Genomic DNA, 21,420 nt, shown 5'->3' on the forward strand with positions numbered 1-21,420 from the left:
TGGACGCCAGGTTGACGTTCCAGTATTTTCAGTTTCTTGCTTGTGCCAACTTTGTCGTGAAGGCGGAACCAGTCGGACGGGAGATTGCCAAGTGACGTTGGTTGCGTCTCAACCCTCTAGACCGCTACAACTCTTCCCAGGTACACACAATTGCATGCAGGAGTTCTGATACGTGTCGAGAAGACGTGGGAGACTTGTTGCGGTGAGTAAAGCTAGAACGGGTACTGCCGGTACGAAGAAGGGCCTTTTCGGCTGCTTGGGGCATGGGCCCATGTCTAGTCGAGAGCTCGGTAGAATTCCTATGGTTAATCTCGTGGGCTTCTGATTCGTGTTTCATTTTGGTACGATACCAGGAAACCTAGCTGGGCTACTGTAATGTCGAGTGCGGTCACTCGCATGACGGGAATGAGGCGTTACCAGTACAAGCATTCCACACAAACCTAATTCGCAGGACCAAGACTCTTGCTTATCGTGCACGATCTCTTGGCTCTGTAGCTTTATTCGACGTCTTCGCACAATCGTGGATTCTGGTGACCAACCATCGCGTTCCGTTCAGTGTTGCTTCTCATTCATCCAGTATCCAAACATGGCTGCTGAATTCTCTCTGGCCGAGACGCCAATCGGCAAATACTTCGCATCCATGGCGGAGATGGGCGTATTGCGCGTCTTCGTTGAGCACGGCATCTTCGACGCCATTCCAGAAGAGGGAATCTCTCTCAAAGACCTTACGGAAAAGCTGAGCATAGAGTACAAACTTCTGGAGCGCTTCACGGCCTTCTTTCTCGCTATTGGCATGCTGACTAGCCCGGAACCTGGCCGTGTGGCGCATACACCGGCGTCAAAAGCATTCACTGACCCCCGCGTCGCGCAATTCTATTCGTACCTCTTCGACTTCTTTATGGGGCCAACGACGCGGTGGACAGACTACTTCGAGGCGAACGGGCTCGCTGAGCCGGCTAGATCGAATCGTTCGCCGGGAGGATTTGCGCTGGGCATGCCCGATAAGACAGCGTATGAAATCATGGCGGCGATCCCGGGGTTGGCCACAAGGATGAATGGGGCGATGGCCATTGACGGTGATATTCCTGTCACGGGGGTGTATGATTTTGGCTGGGTAGCTGCATTTGCCGCGGGAAACGTCGGTTCGGAGAGGGAGCTGATCGTTGATGTTGCCGGAGGGAAAGGTCAGGCGTTGAAGGCTATCTTGGAGGAGACGCCTGCCATTCCTGCCGCCAGGTGTGTCCTGCAAGATCAGCCGCATGTCATCGCTGAAGCGGAGGAAGAGCACAAAGATTCTGCTGTTCTGGGTCCGGTGAAGAAGATCGGGCACAGCATCTTTGGGGAACAGCCCACCAAAGGTACGGAAATCGAGTTCTATCCTCTCAGGATACACGATACTTGCGCCAGGAAACAAGCTGACGGACCACTCTAGGTGCTCTCGTGTATTACATACGTCGCGTCCTGAACGACTGGTCCGACCACGAAGCTCTTCAGATTCTGAAGAACGTGCGCGCGGCTTGCGCGGACGACTCGCGCGTGTTGATTGCTGAGTATCTGCGCCCTGAACAGCCAAGTGTATACACTAGCACCGTCGACATGTTCATCTTAAACATCGGCGGAAAGGTGCGCAGTGAGAAGGCGTTTGCCGAGCTTGCTGCGAAGGCGGGGCTGATGATCGCGTCGGTGGTGAGGCATGGAAAGACGGAGTCGGCGGTGGTTGAGATGATACCCCAGCCACCGCCGATCTAGCTGGAGGGTGTCGCGTCCGTGCGCACACTTGGGCAGAGACTGAAATCCTAAAGCGTACTAGTGCAAACTGCAGACATGCTCGGGCCATTCCCTACATACGCCTCTGTCACTCTAGCCGTAGAATGCAACTAGAAATCTACCGAGCGTGTATCATCGTACATAAACTGCTAGTTGCTGTTGTCGGAACGTTCCTCGGCCTTAGCCTCACACCGCCATGGTTGATCTGGATTCTGTGACCAACTCGTCCGTCGGCTGCGTCGGCTCCTCTGTGGGTACCTTAGGTGCTGGCTGACGTGCAACAACGGCGACCGAATATATGTAGTCCGCAATGAGTCGAAGGGCCCACGGAGCGTGGGTGGGAACATTGCACTACTCCGCCGCAGATGCATGATCCTGGCTGGAGACCACGACTTAGCCGCTATGGGAAGGATTGAGACGGCATGCAATGTAAGGGTCGGTGCAATCGTCTTCTATAGTTGACTTCGCAACTGCGCGTGTTGAGCTGTCGACCTCGGCAATCATCTTCTCCAGTGCATGGGATGCTGACACGACCCGTATTTTGTATTCGTATACACTGCCAAAGAGCGTTGATATCAAGCTTTCTTCGTTGTGCGCATAATGGGCTCCGCAAGCACATGGCCTCTTGATGCGCTCACTGAGCATCAGAAGCTCCTTTCACTCTGGGCATTGTTAGAAGTAGCCCTATGCACCGTATTAAACCCGGAGGAATGACACGTAGGATACCTCCACTGACGTACGCTACAGGTCTTCGGGCATACCGTTTGGTCCATTGTATACAATCTCTACTTTAACCCACTTAGGAAAGTGCCCGGACCGTTCCTATGGTCTGTATCGCCACTCCCACTCCTGTTGATGTCATGGTCGAGCACGCCGCACAAACAGATCTTGGCCTTGCACAAGAGGTACGGCGACGTTGTCCGCACAAGCCCAGACTCAGTATCATGCCTCCACGCAACAGCATGGAAAGAAGTGTATGGGCATCGTAAGCCCGGTCAGCCAGAGAACCTCAAGCACCCAGGCTTCGTAGCCGAAGTCGCATCAGGCATCATCGGGGCCGATACAGAATCTCACACACATCAACGTCGTCTGCTAGCGCCCGCGTTCTCAGGGCAAGGCATACAGCGCCAGGAGCGTATCATCCGCCACCATATCGACCAACTCTTCAGCTATCTTGGAGAGCACTGCGCCGAAGGTCGATCCCTGGACCTGGCCAAGTGGTTCAACTTCTTCTCGTTTGATGTCATTGGCGATCTCAGCTTCGGCGAGCCTTTTGCGAATATGGAGCGGAGGGACTTTCATCCATGGGTTGCGACAATATTGGAGTTCTTCGTTGCGCAGCATGACATGGCACACTTCCGGCGGGCATATCCGTTGTTGGAGGCGATGATAAGCCCGTTTGTTAGAATGTTTGCTAAGAAGATCATTGCGAAGCATAATCTGTTCATGCGTGCTCAAGTTGCGAAGCGTTTAGCTTTGGAGCCCAGCCGACCGGACTTCATTGAAGAGATGAAACCCGATAATGCTCAGGGAAAATGCGTGAGTGCATCCACAATGCTGTCTTGGTCCCAATCCCGCTCATGGATCTAACGGCGCGGTAGGGCCTTTCCTTCGAGGCAATCTGCCATAACGCGAGCATCTTCGTCGTAGCCGGGTCCGAAACAACTGCAGTTGCGTATGACAAAGCTTTCCTCTTTTGTCCTTTCCTTTGGAAGTATCAATGTACTGACCATCTCTTGAATCAGACTTGCTGGGGCAACTTATCTCCTCTGCACCCATCCTGAGACGCTCGCTAAGCTAAGGAAAGAGATCGACGCATCTTTCGATAGCGAAGAGCAGATTACACTCCTCAGTGCGCAGCGTCTCAGATACCTCTCGGCTGTCGTAGACGAGACGTTGCGTATCCATCCGGCTGCCGTGGGCTCAGTGCCACGACTGATTCAGCGCAATGGTGAGGTCGTCGGGGGGCACTTTCTGCCTGGAGGGGTAAGTCTCAAAAGCATTCCCGCAAATCCTTCTGTGGACTTCTGAACACGTCGCTGATTGCAATGGGAAAAACCTAGACCTGCGTGGACATTTGGCACTGGGCGATGTATCATAACCCAGCCAACTTCACGGAACCAGAAGTCTTCGCTCCAGAGCGCTGGCTCGGAGATCCTCGCTTCGAAGCGGATAAGAAAGCGGCATTCCAGCCCTTCTCGACAGGAAAACGCAGCTGTATCGGCCAGAAGTACGCCACGTCCTGTGTCCGGTTTCGATACGAGAGATTTCGCTGACTGAGAATTCGCGAATAGTTTGGCACATTCCGAGATAAAGCAAATATTGGCTCGGCTGCTGTGGAAGTACGACATTGAGCTTGTGGACCGCGAGTGGCTTGAACAGCAATGGCACGATCAACGCGTGCGCGCATCTTACGTGCAACCGCCTTTGAGCGTGAGGCTTACCCTCAGACGAGAGAGGTCAGATCTGGAGTAAAGATGCAGTGTGGAAACAGCTGAGGTTGCATTGTTGATGAAGCTCAGGTGTTCTCTGCCCATGGGCAGGCGGGAGGCAGAAACCTCGGAGGCTGGAGCCGAGGCTCCGAGGGCTTGGCATGGATCTCGTCCCGCCATCTGTCGCGTCCCGTCGCGTCGCGAACAACAACATTTCTCTTCTCCAATCCTTCGAACGCAGCTACCATTCATTCTACGGGCTAGGTTGCAGCTACATGGGGTGTCTTCGACCAGGACAACTTCACTAGTAAGAAAGTTGATGCGGAAAGAGCTGCCTGCGTTTTGATGACGTCAATATCTTTGGCACTGCGATATGGCAGTTTAATTTGACCCTCCCAACTAAAAGTCTTGCATTGCGCTGTGCGAAACGTTCATGGATTCCAAAATCTGCCTGGTCTCGCTCAGAACCTTCTTTTCCAGATCGTCACCACGTTTCGAATACATCAGAACGGGATAACTACGACAGTGTGAGCGAAAACCTCAGTCAGAGTGCATCGTTGCAGTTCCTCGACTTACGGACGTACTCCCCACTCACTCAAGAAGCCCCCATGGCTTTCTCGACCAGCGACCACTACAGCATGGACATACGTGCTGGCGCCCTCTGCCAAGCTTCTACCAAACAAAGCGAAGTACACCATCAACATATACCTTATGACAGCGTTTGCGTTTAGTGTACGCCAGATCTCTGTTTCTCCCACCAGCCCAGGACAAACTGTATTGATAATCACCTCATCGGAGTTCACTAGCGATGCCAGCTTCCTCACGAAAAACATCTGTAACAACTTCTCGCGCGCATACCACTTAGTAACGTCATACTTCTCGTCGAACTGCGGCAAGATTGGTTTCCCATGGTCGAAATCCGCGAAATATGCCGTCGTCGACGTTACAACTGTGAGCCTCGCCGGCTTTCCCACCAACCCGGTTTTGGCTCTCAATATCGGCAGGAGAAGCACCGCCAACATGATAGTCGAGAGGTAGTTGACCTGGAAAGTCTGCTCTTTGCCTGTCTTGGAAGAGACAACATAGTCCTTGTTCTGCACACCGGCGTTCAGAACTACCATGTCTAGCCTACCCAGGGTCTGACATCGTCTGGCAAAAGCCGCGACAGATTCGGGATCTTCCATATCTAGGATCCAGACTTCGACTTCAGCGCGCATAAACTCCCTGCGGAGGGCTTCTGCTGCAACATCGCCTTTGGCCTGCGATCGGACGGCTAGAATGAGCCGAGAGAGATCTAGCTGGAGGAGCTGTCGCGCTGCCTCGAACCCCAGGCCGGTATTCGCGCCGGTGATAATGGCTGTCTGACCTTCAAGAGTGACTCCTGCTGCCATTGGCGGAGGATGCATGAACAGTTGGCGGTACATGAAGCCTATACCGCTTTGGAAGGTAAGGCGACTGTTGATTCGGTCCCACAAAGACATGTCGACTGCGTTGTGTTGGAATTCGGAGATACTCTTTGTGATCTATCATCAGAACACGTTACTATCTGGACGACTTTAGTGGCAGCGGTGAGCCCTCGAAGATGAGGTGTTTGCATTTGTGGGTCGAAACGGTCCCTGAATCGTACTCGTATCATACGTAAAGCCACCGAGCTATGGCCTAACCACCGGAGTAATACCTAGCCACCGGATTACGCCCTAGCCACAATTCATAGAGTCCGGCCGGTTCAACAGCCACCGAGGTGGGTACAATCGCATGCGGTACTGACCGGTTTAGCGTCTCCACATACGGTAATGTGCCTGACACCATGGTAGCTACTCTGGCCTTCGAGACAAGGAAGGTACTCATGGGCCATGACCATGATGAAAGCGGTTTTCGGCGAGACGTCTGTTGTATTTAGCAAAGCTCGGTCACTGTCTTTTCAACGAAACGAGCTTGTACATATCGAATTCTCAGACTTGAATTGTACTTGCGACCATCCCAGGCAATCTTCCACGAACTTTATCGTTAAGCCTAGGAACATCTGCACTTGGCAAGAAGATTACAGGACGTTGGAAAAGCTTGTATCCGTTAAGCTTCCGTACCATACCAAATACCGCAATCATGGCTACTACCGACAAGACAACGCCCATAGCCATCATCGGCATGAACATGAAGTTCCCAGGCGACGCCGTATCCGCCTCCTCCTTTTGGGAACTGATAATGAACGCTCGAAATGTATCCAAAGAGATACCCGCCGACCGCTTCAACATAGATGGTATGCAACCATTCCCTCCACGGAAGTAAAAATGACCCTAAGCTAACTTGAACTGACAGCATTCTATCACCCTGACCCAAACCGCCTAGACAGCCTACGCATCCGCCACGCGCACTTCATGGAAGAGGACCCTCGCAGTTTCGACGCCCCTTTCTTCAACATGTCCTACGCCGAAGCCTCGGTTCTCGACCCGCAACAACGCGGCCTCCTCGAAGGCGCCTACCGCACATTCGAGAACGCTGGAATACCCATGGAAACACTCTCCCGCTCTTCCACATCTGTCTACTGCGCTTCATTTTCACGCGACGGCGAAACAATAACAGGTCGGGACTTTAGTGCGCAGTCCCGGTATCACGCCACAGCAAATGGGTCGTCCATGCTGAGTAACCGGATTAGTCATTTCTTCGATCTCGCAGGCCCGAGTTTGACAGTCGATACGGCGTGTTCATCAGGGTTGTACGCGCTGCATCTTGGTGCGCAGAGTATTCTTACGGGAGAGAGCAAGATGTCGCTTGTCTGCGGCGCAAACACATTCATCACGCCAGAAAGCCAAGCACTTGCGCTCAGTAACGGCGGGTTCTTGAGCGTGGACGGAAAGAGCTATAGTTTTGATGCCAAGGCGAATGGGTACGCCAGGGGCGAAGGGTTTGGCTTTGTCTTGTTGAAGCCACTGGATGCGGCGCTGAGGGATGGCGATGTTGTCAGAGCGGTCATTAGGGCGACTGGTGCGAATCAGGATGGGAGGACGCCGAGTATCACACAGCCGAGCCAACAGGCCCAGCTGGATTTGCTGCGGGATACGTATCGCGTTGCAGGGCTGAATGTTGCTGATACCGACTATGTTGAAGCCCATGGAACCGGCACGCCGGTTGGTGATCCTATTGAAGCAGCTGCTGTAGGACAAGCTTTCCGCGATGGTCGTGAGGTGGATAGACCGCTTTATGTGGGCTCTGTGAAAGCGAATATCGGTCATTTGGAGGGTGCTTCGGGTATGGCTGGTGTCATCAAGGCCGTTCTCGCGCTGGAAAATGCGGTGATACCGCCAATCGCCATGTTTGAGAAGCCAAATCCTGCCATCGATGTAGCAGGTTTGCAGCTCGCGTTCCCCACAGAAGCAGTCCCATGGCCAGCAACAGACATACGCCGGGCATCCGTTTCCTCCTTTGGCTACGGCGGTAGCAACGCCCATGTCATCCTCGACGACGCGTACAACTACCTGCGCGCCCACGGCCTGGAAGGCCTCCATCAATCAGTCGGTGAACTCGCACCTACCAACGGACACACCAATGGCCACACCAACGGTAACGGCACCCTCGCATCCATAAGTCCCTACGCCATCATCCCTTTCTCAGCCGCAGACAGTGACGGCACAATGCGCCAAGCAGAAGCCCTCCAGACGTTCCTCTCATCGAAAGAGGTCACGAACAGCGCAAAATTCCTCTCAGATCTAACACACACGCTCTCTTCCCACAGATCTCTCCTCCAATTCCGATCTTTCGCCGTCGTCTTCTCCCATACCGACGAACTCACCACACTCATCTCGCCGAGCGTCTTCAGCAGTACTTCTTCCGCCCCAGACTTGTCCTTCGTGTTCACAGGTCAAGGGGCGCAGTATGCGCGTATGGCCCTTGGTCTTCTGCATTATCCCGTCTTTCGTCAAAGTCTTGCAGACTGCGATGTCTATCTCGCCAGTCTTGGTAGCACATGGTCTGTGCTAGACGAGCTTGAGAAGGATGAATATGCTAGTCAGGTGTCCAAGCCAGCGCTGTCACAGCCTCTCTGTACAGCTATCCAAGTGGCGCTCGTCGATCTACTTCGCACATGGGGTATCATCCCCCGAGCGGTAGTCGGACATTCGTCAGGTGAAATTGCAGCTGCGTACTGTGCAGGTGGACTGGATCGCGAGAGTGCGTGGCGAGTGGCCTACTTCCGCGGTGTTGTCGCCGATAAGCTGGCGTCTGATCCAGCGAGAGAGCCAACAACAATGATGTCTGTGGGCTTGGGCAAGGAGGCTGTTCAGACATATCTGAAGGCAGAGCCAACGGTGACTGTCGCATGCGAGAACAGTCCTGTCAACGTCACGTTGTCGGGTCCCACAGTGGCTATCTCGCGCTTATTCGACACGCTGGATGCTGATGAGGTCTTCGCACGGAAACTGACTGTGAAGATTGGGTATCATTCCGAAGCGTTGCGGGATGGCGCAGTGGAGTATGAGGGTTTACTGGCTGGGATACGCGCACCGGTAAGGGAAGGCAAGGAGCCGAGTACTGTCGCTTTCTTCTCATCCACCGAAGGCAGCTTCATCACACTGGAGGGTCTTGCAAGTCCGAGCTACTGGGTGAGGAACCTGCTCTCCCCAGTCCTATTCACCGACGCGGTAACAGCGCTGGTCAGCGAAAAGAAGCAGGTCTCCAAATTCTTGGTCGAGGTCGGTCCTCAATCCGCTCTTCGACGCCCCGTCAAAGATATTCTTAAGCACCTAGGCGAAGGCGAGGAAAGATGGTCGTACGCAGCTGTGCTGAACCCTCGTCAGCCTGACGTCCGCACCCTCCTCGAAACCATCGGCGCTCTTTGGAGCGCTGGCCTCCCCATCGACCTCAACTTGCCCAACCAAGCCACTCTCAAGCCTACAGCCAAGCCAAAGCGACTAACAGATCTTCCCGCCTACCCCTTCTCCCGGGCCAAGCTCTACTGGGACGAACCCCGTCTCAGCGCCCTCTACTCCCAGCGCCCCTTCCGGCGACACGCTCTTCTCGGTCTACGCGAAAACGACTTCAACCCTGCTCAACCCACCTGGCATCACAAGATACGCCTCGCGGAAGCTCCTTGGATCGTTGACCATGCGCTCGAAGGCTCGCCGCTCTACCCCGGCACGGGTATGCTCGTAATGGCCATCGAAGCTGCGCGTCAGCTGCTTTCGCCTAGCGCAGCCATCAGCGGGTATAGACTTGAAAACATTCGCTTCATGCGCTCTATACCCGTGAACGAGACGGAGAAGGGCACCGAGGCGAAGATCTACCTCCAACCGCGCCGGCACACTGCCAAAGACGCTGCGCAAGGCGTGTATGATTGGCGTGTCTTCACTCTCGGCGGAAATGAGTGGATTGAGTGTGCATTTGGCAGCATTCGCGTCGAGCTTGAGGAAAATGAGCCTTCTCCAGAGACAACTGCACGCAAGACTAGATGGGCAAAAGCTGTGGGCGAAGAGCACGCAAGCGCAGCGAAGCAATGCACGTTGAGTGTGCAAAGTTCCCAGCTGTACGAAAACCTGAGTAAGAAATCTGGATTCGATTATGGACCTTATTTCCAGGGTCTACGAGACATCAAGTACTCGCGCAACGGCTGTGCGACTGGTACCCTTGCGCTTCGGGACTACGCGAAGAGTATGCCGTACGCTGCCGAAGACCCGTGTGTGATTCACCCCACAACGTTCGACTCAGTTTTCCATGTGGGCTTTGTCTCGCTGAGTATGGGTGGTTGGGAGCCGATCCCAACGCTCATGTTCAGTAACCTCAAGGACTTGTGGGTGTCGCACAAACTCTTCACACTGCCTGGCAACCCACTGCTGCATGTCGCGACGAAGGAGATGTCTCGCACGTTCAGGGAATTTGAGTGGGATGCTAGCACGTTGCTTGCTGAGACAGGCGAGCCTGTCATTGTTGCCAAGGGTGAGCGTGGAACTGTCATTGCCGGCGCAGGTAGCAACACGCGTGACGATGATGGTGCAAGTCGTTTCTCGTACGGCATCGATTTCAAGCCCGACCTCTCGCTGCTAAGCAAAGCCGAGACAGAGACATACTTGAAGGCGGTTTTCGCACGCGACCCGCAATTCTCACCTGATCCCAAAGACGCTGAGGCTGTCGACCGCGCGGACGCTATTGCACTGTATTTCATTGAGCAAGCGCTGGATAAGATCGAGAATGGCGAGCCGGTGACGTTTGACAACCACTTGACCAAGTACGTGGACTTCCTCCGCAAGGTCCGTGCAAATAGGGAGAAGTACACATTGGCGTCACGGGGACTGGAGCACTTGAGCATCGAGGATGTCTTGCGTGAGGCGGACGACGAGCCGACACAGAAACTTGTGAAGAAGGCTGGTGAACATCTCTATGGGATATTGACAGGAACGGACAATGCGTTACAGATTATCTTTGAAGGCAATCTGGCTAATGGTAAGTTCAACAACACATACTGTGGAGATGGAAACAAAAAGACTGACGTGGGGACAGATTTCTACCACTGCGACTTCTACTCGCGCCACTACCGCAAGGCTGGCGCGTATATAAACATCCTCGCACACGCGAATCCTCAGCTCAGGATCTGCGAGGTCGGCTCCGGGACTGGCAGTGCCACATCCAAGGTGCTACCGTTTCTGGTAGATGATGAAGGTCTTCAGGCTGATCAGTTGGTGCGCTTCAGCGAGTACGCCTACACCGACATCTCAGTCGGCTTCTTTGAGAAGGCTCGCGAGAAGTTCGCATTCGCTGAGAAGCATATGCGCTTCGCCAAACTGGATTTAGAGATCGACCCCTCTCTCCAGGGCTTCGAGCTCGGCAGCTACGACGTGATCATGGCCTGCAACGTGATTCATACCACATCGGATCTCATGAAGTGTCTCCGCGATCTTTACGCTCTCCTGCGCCCTGGCGGAAAACTCATCATGATGGAGACCACAGTCGATAACATCCGCGATGGCATCATCTTCGGCTTGCTTCCAGGGTGGTGGATGCGCGAGGGCCACTGGTGGGAAGGCGAAGATGTTGACGCCCTGCCCGGAGAAGACGAGGCGTTGGGACCAATTTTGACCGAAGAAGGATGGGATGCTGCGCTGAAGACCGCGGGCTTCTCAGGTGTCGACATGGTGTTTAGGGACAACGAGTACAAACCTCGGCACCGTGTCTCAACGCTCGTCGCAACGAGGCCAGAGGAGGCTGAGGTTCAAGCTGCGCTTGAAAGGTGGGTCATCATCGCGGATGCTGCGCAGGCTACTTCTGCCGATACGCTGATGGCGAGGCTCACTACATTGCCGTGGATTGGCAAGACCGAGACACACACTCTCGAAGGTCTCATTGCCGCTGAATTGGATTTGAGCAGCACCAAAGTCATCAGCTTGCTCGAGCTCGACACTTCCATTCTCGGCACCATCGGAGAACCCGAGTTCGAAGCCCTCAAAAAGATCAGCTTGGACGCCAAGACAGTCCTCTGGCTGACACGCGGCGGCAGTCCTGGTGCTGGGAACCCCGCCGCTGAGATGGCAGTCGGTTTCTCGAGAAGTATTTGCTCTGAGCGGGGTGATCAGGCCTTCGTCACCTTGAGTTTGGAGACCAATGACCCAGCTGAGGGAGCGAGCCATGTGGTCCGTCTCCTGGAGCACTTCCACAAGATAGGAGACAAGAGCGCAGACGCCGATTCCGAGTTTGCAGTGCATAACGGCCTCATCCACATTCCGCGAATCGTCCCTCAGAAGAGCGTTAATCAAACCCTTGCCGCGCGCGCCAAACTTCCCGACAAAGTCAGCTTCACACTTTGCCAAGCATCCCCGAAACCGCGCATCAACTTGACCATCCAACAGCCTGGTTTGCTCGACACCCTATACTACACCGAGACCATCCCTTCCAGCACAGAGCTGCACCCCGGTGAAGTTGAAATCGAAGTAGCAGCCGCTTCCCTCAACTTCCGCGATGTAATGATATCCCTGGGCCAAGTGCCAGGTGATGGTCTCGGCCTCGAAGGCTCTGGCACCGTCATCCGCGCTGGACCAGACTGCACGTTGCAGCCTGGGGACCGCGTCATGTACTTCATCTTCTCGACGGGTGGCTGCTGTGGAACCTACGTACGATGCGACGAGGCATCGACGCGTAGGATCCCACGCGAAGACATCTCGTTCTTGGATGCGGCTGCCATTCCTGCTGTATGGGCTACGGTTGTGTATGCTTTCGACTATGTAGGCCGGCTGCGCAAGGGCGAGAGTGTATTGATCCACGCTGGAGCTGGTGCTGTGGGGCAGGCTGCTATACAGCTCGCGCAGCTGCGTGGGGCGGAGGTGTTCGTCACGGTTGGAAGCGAGTGGAAGCGCCAGCTGGTCAGGGAGCTTTACGGCCTCGCGGACGACCACATCTTCCACAGCAGAGAGGCGAGCTTCGTCGACGATGTGTTCCATGCCACGGCCAACCGCGGTGTTGACGTCGTCCTGAACTCTCTAGGAGGCGAACTTCTCCAACACTCATGGCACTGCACAGCGCCCTTCGGTCGCTTCATCGACATTGGCAAAGCCGATATCCTCGCCAACAACACGCTTGAGATGGGCCACTTCCTGCGCAATGTCACATTCGCGGCCGTGGACGTCGCGGGTATGTACGCCGAGAACAAGCCCCTGATGCAACTCGTGCTCGACGACGTCTTTAGTCTGTTCGCGGCGAATCCTGGGCTCCACAATCCCAAGCCGCTGCATGCATTTGCGCCGAGTAAGATTGAGGAAGCGATGCGCGCGCTGCAGGGCGGTAAAATTGCAGGGAAGGCCGTCATCGATTTCGAAAAGTCGGGAGATGTGGTCGTGTATCAGCCCGCGCAGAAGCCGGCGTACGCATTTGAGGAGCAGGCTACATATGTCATTAGCGGTGGTTTGGGCGGTTTGGGGCGCGAGATCATGCGCTGGATGGCGTCCCGCGGCGCACGGCATTTCCTCGTCACCTCGTCGCGAGGCGTAGCTGGGCGCGCCGATGTGATCGCCTTCATCAAGGAGATGGAAGCCCAAGGCGTCGTAGTACACGCGCCGGCGTCGGATATCTCCAACCGCGCGGTCCTCAAGAGCACCCTCGAGGAGGCTAGCAAAACGCTGCCGCCAATCAAGGGCTGCATCCAGGCAGCGATGGTGTTGTCGGACAACATGCTCTCCAACATGACCGTCTCGCAGTTCCACCGCGCCCTGGCGCCCAAGTATCAAGGCTCGTGGAACCTTCACGAACTCCTGCCCAAGGATCTGGACTTTATGGTCTTCCTCTCCTCCATGAGCGGCATCATCGGCAACCCCGCGCAAGCCAACTATGCAGCCGGTAACACTTTCGAAGATGCGCTCGCGCGGCACCGTGCCGCCATTGGGCTGAAGGGCGTTTCGTTCGATCTCGGTTTGGTGCTAGAGGCTGGGTGGGCGAGCGACAATTTTGAGGACGTGACGAAGAGTCTGCGCGCTGGGCTGGGTGGGCTGACGCAGAAGCAGCTAATGGCGATTCTGGATGTCTTGTGTGATCCTGGATACGATTGTGCCGGCGGCGCGGCGCAGGTGGTGAACATCCATGATAAGCCTTCGAAGCTGTATCGCATGTTCCAGGACGGAGTGTTGCACTGGGTGGGCAAGCCGCTGTTCAAGAATCTCATTCGTCTGGGTCAGGTCGAGCTGGTCAACGGCACCGGGGCTGGCGGCGAAGGCGAGGCGACAGCCGTCGACTATCTCGCTCTCATCAAGGCGGCCGCTGATGCGAAGGAGGCCGGGCAGATTGTAACGTCGGCGTTACTTGGGAAGCTGAGCAAATCGTTGTCGATACCGGCGGAGAATCTCGACGTCGGCAAGCCGGCCTATGTGCTTGGTGTCGACTCGCTCATTGCGGTTGAGCTGCGGTACTGGTTCCTTAAGCAATTCGGCGTTGAGGTTCCTGTGTTCGTCATCTTGAAGAAACAGCCGGCCGTTGAGTTGTGCCAGCATGTAGCGGATCAGGTCATTGCAGCTAAATGAGGTTTGTAAGTCGCGACGCGACGAGGTTGGCGTCGCTAGCTGCGCGGGGCAGCCGCTCACGACTCCGACGCAGCGAGGCCCACCACCTTCGATAGAACATCAACATATTTGTGAAGACAACACAAGTTCATTTTGGAATAAAACAGATTGCATATGATTCCAAGGAAGCCATCACACTGATCCGTTTGCCGAGCTTTCAGTTCCAAGCGAAGCCGATTCGTACTGATCCATAGCGGGCGTCCATGGCAAACCTCGCGCCGACGACAGCAAGGTCTCCGGGCCCTCCACGACGTACAACCCAAGAAGACACATTGCTATGATCGACGCTTTCTGCTACCTTCCTAATCGGGTAATTTATTTGAGGTTTGTAGGCTGTTGTAGGTTTGTTAATTCTACACCTGAGAAATCTTGAACCCGCCCGGCAATTGACTCTGGTAGACGCCTGTCGGGTCGTACTTCTTCGCGACCTTCTTCATGAATGCCACCTTGTCAGCGCCATAAGCCGAAAGTGGATCCTGGTCCTTATCGGCATAGTTGAGGTACAGGTACTCCACCGCTGTGCCTTTCTCTGTGGCAAACTTCTGAATGCCGTCGGTCAGCATCTTGCCCTGAGTAATGAACAGGTCATCATCCTTCGCCTCGGACCAAAGTAGGTATGACTGATACATAATGAAATTTTCAGTGTAGCGTTCCAACCCAAGCACGTTGCCGCCTCTGGCTGTACTGTTCACCGTGTAGCTTGTGGCAAAAACCTGGTGCAAGCACGAGATGCGCCATTGTCCAGAGGCCTTGGCTCGAAGCTCCGTCAGCATGATGTCGTATAGACGCGCTGTCTCCTGAAGAGTCTCATAATCAATCTTGTATGAGAGGGTACGGAATTGAACTCTAGTTGCTTGTATTAGCGACAATCTCACATTGAAGTCAGTGGGAAAACGTACCGTTTGGTCGTGTCACTACCAAACTCGGCAGCAATCGCGCTCATTGGCTGGATCTTGGTAGAATCGCTGAGGGTGTTGTTGACGGCGAGAAACTCGCTATAGGCATCCGGGCGAGCCACGGGTTTGGTGTAATCGAACGCAGCTCTTACGACGTTTACGGGACTCGCTGTTGAGTATCCTTGGAAGAGGATCAGAGCAGCGTTTGGATCTCTGTTCGGGTCGAGACCAAAGTCGACGAGCGACTTGAAATGTTGGTTGACGGTGGATGCAGGCCATGAGACGATACCTCCCCAGAGATCTTCGTTCTCAAATGTCTCCATGTCATAACGTGTTACGATGCCAAAGTTGCTGTTACCCCCTTTGAGAGCGGTGAAGAGATCAGCATTAGACGTCTTGTTGGCAGTTACGATGCGACCATCGGCAAGGACGACCTGAAAATTGATCACGTTGTCACAAGACAATCCAACGCGAGGTGCGTAGTGAGATATCCCACCACCTAGTAGGTAGCCACCAACGCCGACGGTACTGCCTCGGCCTCCGGCTACCATACGTCCTAACGGCTCAAGAGCTGCGTAGACAGAGCCCCATCTCGCCGCTGGTAAGATGCTTGCTACCTCGGAAGCAGCATTGTAGGTGGTTCCATTCATGTTCAGCAGATCGATTGTAACGCCATCGTCGACGTTGTTGGCGCCAGGAATCGGAGTATGGCCACCAGATCGTACGGCAAATTTGCAAATCTTCTGCGTGCTGGCAGTCGTAAGAGCCTTGACAATTGAAGCCACTTCCTCGGCGTTTGTGGGCTGCACGATACAGTTGGGCGACAGTCTGCTCTTTCCATCGAAGTAAGAGGCAATACTCGCGTCGTACGCATTTTGACCAGGGTAGGTCACGCGCTTGGCTACAGGACTCTGGGTCAGAGCTGTGCACTAAAGGAAGTCAGAACAGCATTACAAGGCAACGTGAAGCTTACACAGTAGGATTCGTTTTGGGCGCGCGTTACGCTGACCAGGGTCGCGGCTCCCAAGGCCAAGCTCAGACAAAACATGATGCAAGAACAGGCGGTGAATGGTCCTTAACGAGGAGGACGAAACAGCTCAGAAGTCTATAAGGTACCGGGTCATCAGCCTTTTGATACTGATCCCATAGGTGGACCAGATGCCCGCCGAGATGTGAAAACTCATTGACCGAGTCAGCAAGACCGCGGATGGCAGCAGCCGAAGATGATCTCCACGCTCCGTTAGATCATTCCGGCAGAGGCCTCCGTGCCGACTGCATCAACTCGACTACATCAAATCTGGAGTCTGCCGTGGAATTTGTGGCGAGTCTGGGCATCGTGACCATGGAGGGAATGGAGAGGGAGGAGCATTCATCGGAGAAACTTACTAATCAAGTCGGCGCTAATCCCAACAGAGTAACGCCCAGCCATTTTCTGGAGTCAACGGAAGCACGGCTGCGGCGTCTTCTCCACGAAAGGATCAACGCCGTTGCGGCTCTGCCGTCTTATCAAGCAACACAACTCTTCATCCAATGACAGCAAGTAAGAACACGGCTGAGCAGATGATTGACCCGCAACCCGTTCGCCTGCATCCTTCGCGCATGTTCCCCTTTCCCGACCCTGTCCCGCAGGATTCAGCTAGCACGCTACGGCAGTTCCGCTGTGCGGCACGGCGGGAGCTCTGATTCAAGCCACTGTACATCATATCGTGGGCTAAAGGGTAATTCGACACGAGTAGAGTCCACCTATGTAGGTACTCGATGCAGATGACCTCGAGAGCATAGGTGCACCCAGATGGGATGGATGATGCTGAGAGTAAACACATTGCCTACAAGCTAAGTCGGAAGTATTGCGCTATCGATTAAATCAGATCGAGATTCATCATTGCCATTACAGGGGATGGACAGGACGCATTGCATTATGCTCTCAGCCTCACACACAATGGCGGCACATGAAATGTCCGGATCAATCAACCTGCTTCGCTTAGATGGATTACCATTTGGCTGGATCTGCCGACCCAGCTTGTTTTGAATCCTGCGAGACAGCCAGACTCAAATCGACGTAATGCCCCCGTCGAGCTGTTGAAAACATTCCAATTTGAGGGCTGCTTCCACAGCAAGCGCGCTCGTAAGAAGATGGCGGATCTCACTCAGCCAATCGTACGCGCACCAGACGACTATGTGATAGACCTCGAGAACCCACAACGACGAGGTGAAGCCATCATCCTCTGGATTGGAATCGTGGGAACGATCGTCTCGACGTTTCTTTTGGCCGTTCGAGCTTACACCAAAGCTGTGTTAGTCAAGAAACTGTCGTCTGATGACTGTAAGTCATTCCCGTGAACGCGATCCATCTTTGCTAACGGCTGCGCCAGATTGTCTGCTCCTTGCATGGGTAGGTGTTCACGACTCTTCTGTCGAAGAAAGCTCATAGCTGACATGAGCTGATTGGCAGGTCTTTGCGATACCTGTACAGTTACTCATTATTTGTAAGTTCTGTCCGCTGCTTCCTTTATCTTATGGAACGAGTTTCATAACAGCATTATAGATAGGGCACCAGCAGGTCTCATTGGTGTACATGCCTGGGAACTTACCGGCCACCAACTGAACACTATCGCGAGAGTCGGTCTCCCGTGGGCAACCTCGGCGGCATTGTTTGCTAACTTCCGGAACTCTAGATAACTCTAACAACTACTGTACTATACTCGCCAGCTCTTGCCTTCGCAAAGCTGTCATTCCTTTGTCTCTACCTGAACTTGAGCCCCGCGCGCGGTTTTCGCGCTGGAGTGCACTTCACCATATTTGTTGTTGTCGGATCTTGTGTCGGCATTGTCATCTCTTTACTTGCAGCATGCAAACCGTTTGCGAAGAATATCGACGTCACCATCACAGAAGGGCAATGTTTGAACAAGGCGGCATTATACATCGCTACTGGGGTGCTGAACATCATCACGGATATCATGGTCATCATCCTACCAATACCCATGGTTCTGCGACTACAAATGTCGAGAGAGCGGAAGATCATGGTGATAGGCATCTTCAGCGTTGGCTCGATGTAAGCCTTCAAGCCCAAGCGCGCGGGTATCACTGACTAAGGAGCTAGTACATGCGTGACAAGTGCGGTGCGCGTCGCGTTGCTTCCCCCAATGTTGACTTCCAAAGACGCTTCTTGGGACACGGTCTATCCTAGTCTGTGGATGTAAGTGCGCAGCTCTCGTCAAGCATCAGCTCTTTGCATCCCTCACTAACAAGATCCACTAGTCTTATCGAAGCCAGTCTCATCATCATCACCGGTTCTCTCCTAACCCTGCGGCTATTCCTCAGGCACGTGGCCCCCTCTCTGGTCGGCAGTTCCGAAGCCACTCGACCATCGGCAACACAACAGGACTTTGGATTCGAACTACAGGAACACGGAATGCTTGATCCTTATGATGTTGAGGATGGCGCGTCTGAGAGAGAGATACTGGGAAAGCAATATGACAATGGTGACAGGATGCGATCATCTCGGAGCTCGGAGCACGAAGGCTGTCACAAACAGCAGGTACTTGGCTCGGATAATAAGCCCTGACAAGCGTCCAACGCATTTTGCTTAGATACGAAGACGATGGCATCAGTTTTACGAACTATATTCTGTGCCAACATCCTACTTCATACGGTTTACGGCGAGCCATGCTTTTCACTTTCCGCTCTTGGGCGTTATTTCAGCTGCCTTCCCGGTATGCAAGGGTCATTCCAGTCTGGTTGCACATCCACTCTGATCAGGGCGCTGGCACACTAGTGTTATTGACAACCAAACTAAAGTCACACTCCAAGCTAGCTGGCCGGGTACCTTGCATCCGTCCGCGCTATAGTGTTGCGCCTCCTAAATTAAATGACAGCTAACCATGAACATCAAAATTTCTTGTTAGATGGATGGTGCAAGCCACACGCACAGACATCAGCAAAGCAGATGAGTGGACGGTGAAGTAGAAAGGATATTTTGTATTCATCAATCATATATCTGATGCGCTTGCAGATTTACAAAGAAAAGAACTCCTAAAAGGGATATATCAAGGCCGTTAGATGACTGTTGCTGGACTCATCCGCATCACCCCCAGATCTACCCATACAAAATTACCGGAGTGGCAGCAGCAGCCTTTGCGACCGTAGCTAGAGTAGAAAGGGGCATCCACCTAGCAGCCACGGAGGCCTTGCTCTGCACCGGCGCAGCACCACCATCGTTGTTGTTCTGGCAAGTGCCGCCGGAGCACTTGTGATAGATGCTCATCGCATTCGCACCACCACAGATCTGGTTGACATTGCCGACACAAGACTTGGTGCATGAGCCCATGATACCGGCCTTGGGCGCGTACTTGGGGTTGAGGCTGTTGTTGCAAAAGCATTCGTTGCCGTTCTCGGGCGCTGCGTAAGTGAAGCCGCGGGCATTGCAGTAGTCGACGCAGATCTCAATGGACATGTAGTCATTGAAGGTCCATGAGCCGTTCATGGCGCGGTCGCTCACGTTGTCGGAGCCACAACCAACGTACTCCCAGCCCTGGATGGCGGTCAAGTCGTCGTGATCGGTGGAGCCGCCGTCTTTTGATGGTGTTGTGCTGTCTGGGCAACTTCCTGGTGTAGCGCGTTGCGGGCCATAGGTGACGGGGTTGCAGCCAGGGAGTGCAGCAAGCTTTCCACTAGTCTTCTCGTTGACGGATACTGGGATCTTGCAGTCGTTGCACTCTCGGTCGGTGAACATGGTTACGGCTGGGCAGTCTTCCACGGCACCCCCGGCGTCGTTGCAGTTGTCGACGGCATTCTGAAGCACCTTGACATCCCATCCGTTCAAGAAGTCGCCGTGGAGGCCAAAGCCGGTTGCATCTCCTTGAGCGAAGACAAAGGGGTGCTTGCCATCAACCCACTGGTCCGCGAACAGGGCAGTGTCGTAGAAGATCTCGAAGAAGATCGAAATCATGTGCACAGGATGCGAGGCAGGGCAGTTGCCGCTGTTGTACACATTGCCCTCTGGGTAGCTCATATGACTCTTGTGATCAGAAGGGTCAAGGGTTTTGCCGTCCCAGCATTGAGGAAAGTAGACTTGGGCTCGCAGTCCACCTGGGCATGGGTAGTCGGGGAAACCGTTGGTTTCCGGTTTGTTCGCTCCAAGGCAGTTGAAGGAGATGCCCTGGGCGGCAAGACTGCCGTCGTAGCTGCGAGTGAATGGGTCACCGGCGACCATGCGGAAGCCCTCCGGGAAAGCGTGAAGTTTCTCAGTCTGATTGGTGCCTCGGCGCTGAAGGTAGTAGACGGTCATGCCGCCGTTGGTGTCGTCTGGGTCACCCATGACCGGGACAGGAGCAAAACCGGATCCGTCCTTGTATTTGACGTAAAGCTGCGGCGTCCAATAATTAGACATGTCCTCCTGCAGATCGTTAGTCGTTTAGCACCAAAACGAGGTGGCTGTCTTACCTTGATCGTGCATGACGAGCACTTGGAAGCTCGGGTGTCTGCGTAGGTCATGGAGGCTTTGAAGGCGGCTCCGCCTGAGATCGTGTGGACATGGCCAGAAACGGCTCCAGGGTTGACAATGGGATCAAGTCGCTCTCTGACAGTTCGTCCCGGGCAAGACATTCGGAAGAAAGCATCTGAGGAAGCAGCAAGCCCAAGGGCAAGAAGAAGAGTGTTGGTGCTGAACATGTTGGAGATCTTGAATAGAGAGTAGAAGAGAGAGGTGAAGATGGTAGAAGTGAAGTGCTGGTGATGATATTGATGCGTTGGAGACACGAGCTTTATACCGAAGTGAAGGTAGATACTGCTGGTGAATGCTAGTCCTAATCCTGTGTGACATATGTCAAAATGGAAAGCGTGGCACACTAGAAAGGTGATGATGTCGGATGTCTTTGTTAATCAGTAGCCCCGAATCCTTAGGTCAATTATATCAGTCTAGCCGCAGAGGTAGTATGTATCGGGCAGAAGATGTGAATTCTAGCCGGTGGGCGTTCGTCGTGGCTGTTTCCTCGATCTCAATCATCGCGCGAAGTCGGTTTCTGACGGCCGCCAAACGGCGTGTCGCAGTCCCACACTCATTACGCGTGACCTCACTTTCGAGTTAGGAAATTAGATGAAAGAACAAATCGTGGCTTCTAGGATGGCTGTGAGACCTAGCGTCCAGACGCACGCTTCTGGACGTGTATCACCTCGCCAATTTGAAAGAGGCCATATTCACACGCCATTCCAAGGTTGTTTTTCGCCGTCGGTCACCGAGATGCGTCCATCTCCGAAAAGCGACACTGAATAGCGCGAATTGCTGTATGCGATAACGGTATA

The 21,420-nt window shown here is 54.0% G+C and overlaps 7 protein-coding genes across 7 annotated transcripts; 4 read left to right on the forward strand and 3 right to left on the reverse strand.

The window, feature by feature from the left end:
• Nucleotides 1-586: 586 nt before the first annotated feature.
• J4E84_004347 (uncharacterized protein) lies at nt 587-1,749 on the forward strand (the record flags this gene model as incomplete). The annotated part of the gene is made up of 2 exons (XM_049386954.1): nt 587-1,358; nt 1,433-1,749. 2 exons carry the CDS (start codon nt 587-589, stop codon nt 1,747-1,749), a joined length of 1,089 nt encoding a protein of 362 aa, XP_049245724.1.
• A 214-nt stretch (nt 1,750-1,963) lies between these two features.
• J4E84_004348 (uncharacterized protein) lies at nt 1,964-3,357 on the forward strand (the record flags this gene model as incomplete). Its single annotated transcript, XM_049386955.1, has 2 exons — nt 1,964-2,017; nt 2,515-3,357. 2 exons carry the CDS (start codon nt 1,964-1,966, stop codon nt 3,355-3,357), a joined length of 897 nt encoding a protein of 298 aa, XP_049245725.1.
• A 1,414-nt stretch (nt 3,358-4,771) lies between these two features.
• Nucleotides 4,772-5,680, reverse strand: J4E84_004349 (putative secondary metabolism biosynthetic enzyme; the record flags this gene model as incomplete). The annotated part of the gene is made up of 1 exon (XM_049386956.1): nt 4,772-5,680. The coding sequence occupies one exon, from the start codon at nt 5,678-5,680 to the stop codon at nt 4,772-4,774; it is 909 nt and encodes a 302-aa protein (XP_049245726.1).
• A 622-nt stretch (nt 5,681-6,302) lies between these two features.
• Nucleotides 6,303-14,185, forward strand: J4E84_004350 (Type I Iterative PKS; the record flags this gene model as incomplete). The annotated part of the gene is made up of 3 exons (XM_049386957.1): nt 6,303-6,456; nt 6,516-10,628; nt 10,686-14,185. 3 exons carry the CDS (start codon nt 6,303-6,305, stop codon nt 14,183-14,185), a joined length of 7,767 nt encoding a protein of 2,588 aa, XP_049245727.1.
• A 392-nt stretch (nt 14,186-14,577) lies between these two features.
• J4E84_004351 (uncharacterized protein) lies at nt 14,578-16,168 on the reverse strand (the record flags this gene model as incomplete). The annotated part of the gene is made up of 3 exons (XM_049386958.1): nt 14,578-15,070; nt 15,124-16,049; nt 16,094-16,168. 3 exons carry the CDS (start codon nt 16,166-16,168, stop codon nt 14,578-14,580), a joined length of 1,494 nt encoding a protein of 497 aa, XP_049245728.1.
• A 482-nt stretch (nt 16,169-16,650) lies between these two features.
• On the forward strand, nt 16,651-18,176 carry J4E84_004352 (uncharacterized protein; the record flags this gene model as incomplete). Its single annotated transcript, XM_049386959.1, has 3 exons — nt 16,651-16,780; nt 17,168-17,443; nt 17,830-18,176. The coding sequence occupies 3 exons, from the start codon at nt 16,651-16,653 to the stop codon at nt 18,174-18,176; spliced, it is 753 nt and encodes a 250-aa protein (XP_049245729.1).
• Nucleotides 18,177-19,216: 1,040 nt separating this feature from the next.
• J4E84_004353 (uncharacterized protein) lies at nt 19,217-20,790 on the reverse strand (the record flags this gene model as incomplete). The annotated part of the gene is made up of 2 exons (XM_049386960.1): nt 19,217-20,515; nt 20,563-20,790. The coding sequence occupies 2 exons, from the start codon at nt 20,788-20,790 to the stop codon at nt 19,217-19,219; spliced, it is 1,527 nt and encodes a 508-aa protein (XP_049245730.1).
• Nucleotides 20,791-21,420: the final 630 nt, after the last annotated feature.

The sequence above is a fragment of the Alternaria hordeiaustralica genome (genome assembly GCF_023758085.1).
Source record: "Alternaria hordeiaustralica strain BMP 2776 chromosome Unknown scaffold_6, whole genome shotgun sequence".
Classification (NCBI taxonomy): Eukaryota; Fungi; Ascomycota; class Dothideomycetes; order Pleosporales; family Pleosporaceae; genus Alternaria; species Alternaria hordeiaustralica.